Consider the following 11,380-nt stretch of genomic DNA (forward strand, 5'->3'; position numbering starts at 1 on the left):
TTGTTTTTATTTCCATTTCTCTAGGAGATGGGTCAAAAAGGATCTTGCTGTGATTTATGTCATAGAGTGTTCTGCCTATGTTTTCCTCTAAGAGTTTGATAGTGTCTGGCCTTACATGTAGGTCTTTAACGCACTCTGAGTTTATTTTTGTGTATGGTGTTAGGAAGTGTTCTAATTTCATATTTTACATGCACCTGTCCAGTTTTCCCAGCACCACTTATTGAAGAGGCTGTCTTTTCTTCACTGTATATTCTTGCCTCCTTTATCAAAGATAAGGTGACCATATGTGTGTGGGTTTATCTCTGGGCTTTCTATCCTGTTCCATTGACCTATATTTCTGTTTTTGTGCCAGTACCATACTGTCTTGATTACTGTAGCCTTGTAGTATAATCTGAAGTCAGGGAGCCTGATTCCTCCAGCTCCATTTTTCGTTCTCAAGATTGCTTTGGCTATTCGGGGTCTTTTGTGTTTCCATACAAATTGTGAAATTTTTTGTTCTACTTCTGTGAAAAATGCCATTTCATCAGTGTCTTATAGTTTTCTGCATACAAGTCTTTTGTCTCCTTAGGTAGGTTTATTCCTAGATATTTTATTCTTTTTGTTGCAATGGTAAATGGGAGTGTTTTCTTAATTTCACTCTCAGATTTTTCATCATTAGTGTATAAGAATGCCAGAGATTTCTGTGCATTAATTTTGTATCCTGCTACTTTACCAAACTCATTGATTAGCTCTAGTAGTTTTCTGGTAGCATCCTTAGGATTCTCTATGTATAGTATCATGTCATCTGCAAACAGTAAAGGTTTCTTTTTAAAACCATTCTCAGATATTTTTCTCTCCTTCTTCTAGAGAAATCATGGTACAGGAGAAAAATCAATGAACTTGGGTTAGAGCAGTTCAACGCCCCATCCGGCCACTTACTAGCAGATGGATGGCTCTGGGCAAGAAGTTTATCTTTGTGGACCTCAGTTTTCCCTCACTGCAAAAGGAAAGGCTTAGACTAGATTACTTGCGACACCTCTTTCAGTCTTTTAAAAGGAAAAAAAAGAAAAGAGAAAAAGTATATTTCTTCTATTTGCTCTCTCTACTTCCATCCTGCTTGTTTTTGCTCCAGGCCATTCAATTTACTTTTTTTTTTTTAAAATTTTTATTGGAGTATAGTTGGTTTACAATGTTGTGTTAGTTTCTGCTGTACAGCAGAGTGAATCTGTTACATATATACATATATCCACTCTTTTTTAGATTCTTTTCCCATATAGGCCATTATAGAGTATTGAGTAGAGCTCCCTGTGCTATACAGTAGGTCCTTATTAGTTATCTATTTTATATGTAGTAGCATGTAGATGTCAATCCCAATCTCCCAATTTATCCCTCCCTCCCTTATCCCCTGGGAACCATAAGTTTGTTTTCTACCATTCAATTTACTTTTGACCCCATTTTTCTCTCTGGCACCATCACCAATGACCTCCTGGCTGGCTTCTGTGGACTCCTCCATTTGACCTCATGATGGTATTTCATACTCAACATCTCCTTTCTTCTTTTATCTTCTTCTAGAAAGTTTATTCGCTCAGACAGTAAGGGAAGTGACTGGATGACCTTGCAGTAGCCCCGAAAGAATTTCTTACATTGTCACATTGGGTTTGCCAAAAAGTTCGTTCACTTAGTGAATACATTGTTCAATAAAGTTCTTGGTGAAACGAAAAATGTGCCTTTTATTTTTACTTAAAACCGAACGAACTTTTTGGCCAATACTTTGGAGCACATGCTCTCAGATGCCTGGGTAATGCAGAATGAAATATAACCAGTGAGGTGGCAGTATTCATGAATAATATTATTGAAACTTTTACAAAGGTTTCTTTTCTTAAAACAGGATTCCTCAAACTTAAGAAAAATTTTATATTACCTTTACAGTCACAGTATATTTCGGCATTTTCCATATACCAAGAACAAAAACAACAAATATTACTCTTATTTTTACATAGAGTTTAAACCCCAAATCCAGCAAAGTTAGAAAAACATGAGACTTGCAGTCACACAGACTGGAGTTTGTATTCCTCCCCTACCATTAAACACCTGTGACCCTGACAAGATACACTGTTCTTTCGAAACCTAAGCTTCTAACACTGTGCCATGGCAATAATGTCCCCTGTCTCTGTGGATTGTTCTGAGAATTAAATGAGGCAATGGGTATAAAAGCATCCAGGACAATGCCTGATAAATAAAGGTAATCTCTCAAGAAATCTTAGTTTCTCTCCCTGGCCAAATCCCTTGCCCTCTTTTTTTCAAGGATTTATATTCTAACAAGACATATATACCATAATTACATGCACAGTTGTATTTTCATTTTTAAAACATTATTTTGGACAAAAGTAGAAAATCTACAATACTAGCACTAAAGCAGTAAATAATCACATGCACTACAAGAAACTAAAGATATTTTCGTTTCTTAAATAAGTAGGTAAACAGCAATTTCATCAACAACCCTCTTACATACGTCTAGAAAATCAAAAAGTGTTCTCGGAGTTACTCATGTCATGTGTACATGAGGTGCACATATTAACTTGTTTCTAAAAACAAAACCGAAACAAAACAAAACAAAAAACAGTTCTTACTCAAGCAGAAATGTCATACACCAATCTTACTAAAAATGTTCTTTCCCTTTTATTTTTATTTTTTTAACTTTTTATTTTATATTGGAGTACAGTTGATTAACAATGTTGTGGTAGCTTCAGGTGTACAGAAAAGTGATTCAATTATATGTATACATGAATTTATTCTTTTTCAAATTCTTTTCCCATTTAGGTTGTTACATAATATTGAGCAGAGTTCCCTGTGCTATACAGTAGGTCCTTGTTGGTTATCTATTTTAAATATAGTAGTGTGTACATGTCAATCCCTTTTATTTTTGGAAATTAACTGTATAGCAATGATTCAAACTCATTCTTGTTCCACATACATTCAATGTGCCTCTGAGGCACTACGAGCTCTTAGGGAAGAGATAACCACGTAAACAATTACAGTGCCCTGTGACGAGTGTCGTCATATGCAGAGGGACCACCTAACTCATCCTAGGGGAATCAAGAAAAGTTCAAAGAGGAAGGACTACTTGAGCTGAATCTTGAAGCACAGGCAGGAGTTGTTTTAGTACAGAGACAGGATAGCAGATTCCAGGCAGAAGGCAAAGCTCAAGTGAAGACCTGAGAGAGCATGGTGTGATCAGGGACTGGCAAAAGGTGCGGTGTGAACAGATGGTGGGGAAAGTGGCTGGAGCAGAGGTTGTCCAGGTTGGTTGGGGTCAGACTGCGAAGTCCTGGGTGCCATTTGGACTCTATACTCAGGGCAAAGGGAAGTCAGTATCACTGCTATCTGCAAAGTCATAGTCTTTGCCTGGCCATATCACTGGCATTTTCATAAGTGATCAGAGATCAAGAGAAATCAGGTTCTTCATAGAGCAGTATGAGAATTTTAATAGGAAAGCAAAACCATACCAAGAGAAAGATCTAACTATGCTTATGCTCAAAGAAAAATATCTAAAATCATAAACTGGTCTTTAATGCAGTGACAGATTTTATAGACTAGCTTACTCAATACCCATTCCAATTCCTTTCTGGCTTGCCTTTCTGTATGGTCCTGAGCTGGAAGGATAGAATCTCCATTTCCTAGACTCCCTTATAAACTGGGCTGCCATGTGCTCTAAATTCAGCAAAGCCACACACCTTTGGGAGACCCTGGCCAGGGGGCAGAGATGGTGGCTCCAGGTTAGACAGGCAGTGGCTGCTGACGGAATAGCCCCATGTAGGGTGTGCACTCTATGGACCGCAGAGTCCCAAGCCTGGTTCTCTGACTCTCTAATATTCTCTTAGCTTCCCGATACCCTTTGACAAATCTCTTTCTGCTAGACTGGCTTCTGTTATTGGCAAAAGAACCCCGACCAAAACAACATCACAGAAAAGCATATCTTGGATTTGGCCCTGGATCTGACAAACTAAAACCAAAATTAAAAACCATTTGTTAAAAAAAAAAAAAAAGTTTATCTAAAATAAACAAAGATAAACTCCCTAGTATATGGGCAGAACTGTAATGACTATTGTTCCTGAGGCACTGTGCCTGGTGCTGTACCTACATAAGCTCACTATTTATCAGAAGCCTCACCACCCCCAGAGCCCCCAGCCCCAGTTCCAGGACATCCACAGTTCTTGCCCCTCAGCTTCCAGACCAGTGGTCCTCAACCAAGGGCGATGTTGCACCTGAAGGGACAACAGGCAATGTCTAGGACTTTGGGTTGCCAGGGCTTGGGGGCCGGGGGTTGGGGGAGGAGAGGGGGCACTGGTATCTAATAATAATGGGCAGAAGCCACAGACGCTGCCAAAGGCCCTACAATGCACAGCACAGCCTCCCACAACAAAGAATCAGCTGGCCCCAAATGTCAACCGTGCTGAGGACAAGGAACCTCGCTCCAGAAAGCAGTGTGCCCACTCTGATTCCTTCTCCACACTCTTGCTAATATGGAGTGTAAATGAACAAGACACACGGGATCGTGACCCTTCCCAGCTTACAATGCTTCAGCAGCACCCCCACGGTCCTTTGAATACAGCCGAAATAAAGTCTTAGTGGCCCCACTTTCCACGTCAGGCACCTCTCACTGCTCACACTCTATACCTCAGCCATGGTAAACCTCTTGCAGGCCCTCAAAAGTGGCACCTCCCCAACCCCAGCAAGCTGCCTCCCTACCTGGCCAACTCTCACTCATCTTTCAGGTCTTTCCTTCCAGGAAGACTCCCTTCACCTGTAAGCCTTGGTTAGGTGCACCCACTGTGTGCTTCCAGCCCACCTCTACCTCCTTAAGATGGTGCTTCCCCCCACACCGTCATTGTCAATTTCCTTAATGCATGTCCTGCCAGCCAAGAAAGTACTATAAGGACCGAGATTAGGTTCATTTTATTCATTGTCGTATCCACACAAGTATTTTGCTCACTCAATAAATCTGTTATATTTGTTAGTATATAGCACTAGCATTACACAATAGGCACAAATGGCAATATGGTACGTAAGAAATTCAAACCCAGACTTAGCACTGGCCAGATCTACAGTAAAATAGATATTTCAAGGAACCACAGCTAAGTTGCCTGTGTCTGTCACACACACAAAAAATAACAAAAGGATCACCAAAAGGCTAGAGAAGAAGGCACGTGATGACCAAAGACTAAGAGATCTAAGGTCATTCAGCACAGAGAAATAGAGGCTAGGGTAATTTAGTGACCGCCTTAAATCATTAAACAAAGACACCATAATTTACAGAAAGGTAGGTATACAGAGTCTGATAGCCTGGTATCCATCTGAGAATTGAATAAGGAGAAAGAGGTTTAAATTAAAGCATGAAGGATTTAATCCAACAAAGACAGTTTTTTTTATTATTGGTAAACACCTGAGTGTTTTGCTGATGAATGCAGCAGCTGGTCATTCACTCATTCGTCGAACATACATCGAATGAAGTCCTTCTCTGCTCAGGCACGTCTATTATACACAGTGTGGTAAATTGTAGTGAGGCCGCACAGGTGTTAGAGAACACAGGAGAAGAGGATTTACAAATAAGCTTGAGGACCAATAACGGCCTGCAAGCACCACACGTGAACTGAGTCTGAAGGAGGAGTGTGAGGTACGCCCTGCTGGGAGGAAGAACATAGAGGCACAGATTGGCTTTCTGGTGGTCCCGGAAAGGTCTGAAGCAAAAGAAAGTCAGAATTAGATTTGCAGGCTATAAGAGTCCCTCCAGCACAGGGCTAAATGTTTGGCGAAAGGCAGTACTGGAGACAGGGATAACGGTTAAGAGACCATGTTAGTAATCCAGGCGAGAGGTGGATGGCTGGAACAAGAATGGTGACAACAGGATAGAAAGGGGGAAGTAGGTAGAAAAGACATTTATGATTACCCCAGAAGAATTTGGATTAGAGAAGGTAAAAGGAAGAGATTTTTTTTAAACGGTGAAACTTTCTAATTTGGGTAGCTGAATGAATGATAGCTGCCAGGTGAGATACAAAATATCAGAAAAAAATAGGTTTTATTTAAAAAATTCTGAATTATTTTGGACATGATGAGTCTGATATACCTATGTAAACAGGTGGGCAATTGAAAATACAGATTTGGAGTTTAGGAGAGACATCTGAACTGGAGAAATAGATCTGAGAGACTAGTACTTTATATGGAACGATACGGTTAAGGGAAAAAATCTATAGAGTGAGAGGAAAAGAGGGGTGGAGACAGAAGAAAGAAGGAGAAACAGCACTGCTTAAGGGTCATGTAGAGGGGTGGGAACTCCTTAGATGTCCAGAAACCCACCAAGAAAAATAACAAAAGGATAGTGTCACTGAAACCAAAGGAGAAAAGAGTTTTGTACAAACAAGAGCAGTAAACGGTGTCAAATTCAAAAGAGGACAGGAGAGCATCTACTGCATTTGGTAATAGGAGGCCACCAATGACCCCGGTGGGAGAAGGGGAAGGGTGGATGCGGCCCAAGCTATGGAGTGGAGACCACACTGAGCCATGGAGGGGTTGCAAGGGAAGGATGGAGAGTGAGTGAGTGAAATGAGTACTTGTTTAAGAAGATGGCTGTGAAGACAGGTAGGAAAAATGAATAATACTGAATGTTATACTTAGGTGTGTATTGGAGTTTGTTGTTTGTTTTCTTGAGGGACCGGGGCATGAATCTTGGCTACACCACCAGCTCTGTGACCTTGGATAAATCATTGTATACCAGACATGCAGTTTTCTTAGCTGCAAAATAGGGCTTAATAATGTCCTGAGTAGCACTGCATGAGGATTAAAGAAGATAATACACGTAAATCTTTTAGGACCAGTTTTTGATACATGGAAAGCATGCAAAAAAGAGAAATTTATAATTATCATTATACATAAATGCTGAGCGGGAATGAACCACCGGACAGAAAGAAACCAGAGAAAGACGGGTTAAATGGTTCCTACAGGATCCAGACCTAGAAATGTTATGGGGAGGATTGGTCCTGGACAAGATGAGGATGCCTCATCTGGAGGTTTTTAAAAATTATGGGCAGACTAAGTCATCAGAGTGACTTCCCACAGGAAATTCACAGTCTCACAGCATCTTCTACAGCAAACTGTGCGTGGCTGCTACCACCAAGCCTCCCTAGAGGTTTTCCTCACCCCTGGCTGACTCTGCACTCCATACATGCTACTCAGCACAGCCTGAATCCTACATGCCTGAGTCAGTCCTAGTGAACCCCAAGAGACACTCATTGATTTATACACAGCCCATTTCCACCAAGGATTTGAACTGAATTCCTCAGAATTCCCTCAGAAGTCCCAAGAACTGTCGTACACAAATATTTTTAGAGAATCTGGGATCATCAGAACTGAAACAAGCTGGTATTAGCCTCACTTCTGAGGCTGAAACTTGGTCCCTCGGAGCAGCCCCTTGATAATAGGAGGTGACTTCATCGTGTCAACTGCCATCAGAGCAATAGCGACCCCACTCCATCACTCCTTTTTCTCCCACCTCTGCTCCAAAGCCAAGATTCCCTGCTGGGTTCCATATTTTAAGGCAACCAATATTATTCAATAATGATTTCAAAGCAAGGCCATGTTTTTCTTGTTATCATCATCACTGAGTACTCTTTTGCATATAAATCTAATGATATTTTTCCAATATCAACATATGTATATATTTAATATACATATATTTAGTATATAGTGTGTGTGTGTGTGTGTGTGTGTGTGTGTGTATATATATATATATATATATACATAATTTGTGGGGGTTTTTAGTGTTTACCATAACCTCACACCACTGATTAACAGCAAGAGCGAGTCTAACAGTAAAAACAAAACACTCAGCAAGTGTCTTTGTTTTCATCTATATTTAAAAAACAAACTCGTTCTGGTCCATGCAATAACCAAACTAAGGAGGTAGGCGTTTCCAAATAATCCTATAATCTCAAGCCATTGCATCATCTATAATGACCATTCAACTCTTCCAAAGCTCTTTCAGAACATCTTATGCCTCTGAGGCTGGGATTCAATAATCACATATGGGTCAAAATAATGCACTTTACCTGGCGGAGAACCTGTGTGAGATGGGTCCCCATAGTGCCCATAATGCGGTGCAGAAAGGCCTATTCCAGGCTGGGACTGAGAATACGGAGGTGTAGCCACATAGCCTTGTTGACTCATTATGAAAATACCATTCCAAGGAACAGTTCTATAAAAGAACCCTGCAACAGATAAAAGAAATTGTTAACAAGAGGGTCTGAGTCACTTAACGTTATTAAAAATATAAACACTGTTAATAAATGTTTATGATGGTTTGAGGAAAGGTACAATTATCAGGTGCATGAGACAGCTTCATATCATACGATATATCATATCACTACCCCCTAAAAAGGCTCTAACCATAGCTCTATGGAACTCAGCAACTCACTTCTATAGCCCTAGGCAAATTCTCAGGCATGAAATCCTGAATAACAGCTGCCAACCACTTTTTCATTGTAAGACTAAACTGTTTCACAGAGAGTCTCTCATAAACGGATCTACTATTTTGGTGCCTTTGGTTTCCACAGCCCCCGTTACAGCACAGAGCGTGTCACTGGCAATAATCACCTTGTCATTCAATTGACTGACCAGCAGAACTGCCAGGAGTCTGCAATCAGGTGTTTTGACTTGTGTCAGTTTAGCGCTATCCTAATTAGTCTTTTTTTTTTTTTTTTTTTTTTTTTGCGTTACGCGGGCCTCTCACTGTTGTGGCCTCTCCCGTTGCGGAGCACAGGCTCCGGACGCGCAGGCTCAGCGGCCATGGCTCACGGGCCCAGCCGCTCCGCGGCACGTGGGATCTTCCCGGACCGGGGCACGAACCTGTGTCCCCTGCATCGGCAGGCGGACTCTCAACCACTGCGCCACCAGGGAAGCCCCTAATTAGTCATTTTAATCAGGCAGTTAGGATAAAGAGAAATCAAAAGTCCAACAAATACAGCAGAAGATAAGTTGATAATGGACTGACTTTATGAGTCATATATTGATGAAGCCAGGTGGCAGCCTACAACTATTTGAGAGTCGTCAGTGGTTTCTCAGTCAAAGATGACAGACTTTCTCTCCGATTTAAATATCATACCTCTAAGAACATATGCACATATATTTAAGAAACTAAGGAAAAAAGTCCAATTGCATATGTGTTTAGGCACACACACACACAACTCACAAATACAACAGATCCATCTTGATTCTACTCAGAACCCAAACATCAATTTGTTTTAAATTTGTCATTTTCTCCAAGTTTCATAAATAAGAGACATTTCATAGAACTATTCTTAAAAAAAAATTTATAATAGAAAAAGCTCTGAATCCTGGCAAGAGAAGTGGGTTTACACTACAAATCTGCCAATACTTAGCTGTGTGACATGGAATAAGCTGAAGAACCTCTCTGGGCATCAGTTCCCTCTTACAAAATAAAGTTTCTAAAAGCCTCTCCAGATATAAAACAATGATTCTACGATTTCTCTCCAGTTTCTTCACCCAGCATAGGAATATTCTTCCTTTTGTTATTTCATGATGCTACCTTTTAAGCTAAAAGTTCAGTGCAACCTGCTAAGGTCTGAAATCTATATTCAGGAAACTGCACTCTTCATTTGGTTTCGTTTTCATATTAAACTCTAAGACTCCAAAATTAAAGCAACGAAGTAAAAATATTATAAGATCACTTTCTTCTCCTTGGAAAGGGAGATCTAAAGAAAGGAGAGACAGGCCTGCTGGTCCACTGTGTTACTGACAATATATTTTCCCTCCTCCCACTTAGCGGAGAGAGACGTGGCAGCCTGAGCTTTGGTCAAGCTCATCCAACCAAGCGCATTTAGGAAGTCAGCAGGAACACACCTACGTAGCAGCCTGTTGCTGAGTGACAGAAAGGAAAGGCAGGGATGTTCACTCCAAAGAGCAGGAAGCAGTCGTGTCCCTCTTAACTGGTCCTGGCAGGAATGTGCTTCCCCACGCAATCCAGTTTGCCACGTCAAACTTCCTCACACGGAGCCCCAAGTTACAGAAACCTGACTCAGCTTCAAGAGGCAACATGGCAGAAAGCCACTTGCCACGAGCAGACCGAGGCTCAAAATCTGGGGAGCTTCAAGCCCAGGAAAGCCCCCAGTCCGCTGTCACTCGACCATTCCAGCCAAGATGCAATCTCACCCTGGGCCAAGTTCGGATTTGGACAAATCAGTTTCGCTATCAGGCTGTCCCGAAGCTTGAAGATACAGCTGCCAATATTACAATGAGAATTTCCAACATCCCCTTCCTCCAAAGAAGGGGGAATTAAGTTGAGACGGAGATAAGAAAACCACTGGCAGCGACAATGTGATACCGTGGCTACTGAGGGCCGTAATCAGAGAGTTAGTTCCAGCATCCCCAGACACAAAGATGGGGGCGGGTAAAAAATGCCCACGCCCACCCCCATTATTAAACTGCACGAAGGGGCTAAAGGAGCAAAGTAGGAGGTCTCCTCCGCTGCCCTGCCACAGGTGAGCATCCAGCCTCTGCCCACCCCCGAGCCCCGTCCGGGCACCGCACCCCACTCCGGCGGTGCCTGGGGAGGGGTCCCGCCGGAGCGCAGCTAGGCTGGTTGAGGCATTACCTGGTCGGCTCCCGCACGCCGCCGGGCTTCCGAGAGCCTGCGCTCTGCTCCTGCCGTGCCTCGCCTCAGGCCGGTGTCCCCACAGGCTGGTCTCGCTCGCGGAGTTGCAGCTGGGCTGGGAGCTGCCACGTCAAACACTCTCCCGGCTGCGCGCCCCCGGCACCCGGGCTCGGACCAGCGGCCGCGCTCCAGCCGGCGCACGCGCACAAACGCCGGCAGGGCGGGGCCTGCGGCGGCGCCCGCCACCCAGCGCGGCACGCGTATTGGCCGCGCGTCCTTCCCTTTTTTTTGTCTTTTTGCCCCTTCCTGTCCGTCTTGTTTGCCTGTTCCTTTCCCTCCAACAGGTCAAAGATTTTAATGCTGTTGCTGAATCAGAGCAACATTTTCACCGTGGAGCCCCGTAGGAAGGAGGGAGTTTGTATCGAGGGTTCATTCATTCTTTCATTCAACAGGTTGCAGATTCGGCTGTTCATTCATTACGTATTACTTGAGTAACTAGGATATTTCAGGTACTGCACTGCCGATAGCGGAAGGTACACGCTTCCCGGATCTCGAAGAGATTACAGTCTAAAGGCGAATCTGGCACGTGTACACGGGCAACTTGATGACGTACTCGTGCGATGCCCTAGAGAGGAAGGAACGCCCAAGGCAGCTGTCAGCGCGGCGCAAAAAGGGAGGAAAGGATGTCCCAACTGAAAAGTATGGGAAGACGTGTCTTCACTGAAGCTGGGATTGCTA

The 11,380-nt window shown here is 42.8% G+C and overlaps 1 protein-coding gene across 2 annotated transcripts in view; it reads right to left on the reverse strand.

The window, feature by feature from the left end:
- The window catches only part of SEC24D (SEC24 homolog D, COPII coat complex component), a 112,092-nt gene extending 101,254 nt beyond the window's left edge, over window positions 1-10,838 (reverse strand). For both annotated transcript variants that reach the window (XM_007107837.3, XM_007107836.3), the window contains exons 1-2: window positions 10,643-10,838; window positions 8,082-8,240 (exon numbers count right to left, since the gene is read on the reverse strand). In XM_007107837.3, the coding sequence (XP_007107899.1) occupies window positions 8,082-8,199 (118 nt within the window). In that variant the 5' untranslated portion in view covers window positions 8,200-8,240; window positions 10,643-10,838. The remainder of the gene's footprint in view (window positions 1-8,081; window positions 8,241-10,642) is intronic.
- Window positions 10,839-11,380: the final 542 nt, after the last annotated feature.

This window comes from Physeter macrocephalus, chromosome 7 (assembly GCF_002837175.3).
Source record: "Physeter macrocephalus isolate SW-GA chromosome 7, ASM283717v5, whole genome shotgun sequence".
Taxonomy (NCBI): domain Eukaryota; kingdom Metazoa; phylum Chordata; class Mammalia; order Artiodactyla; family Physeteridae; genus Physeter; species Physeter macrocephalus.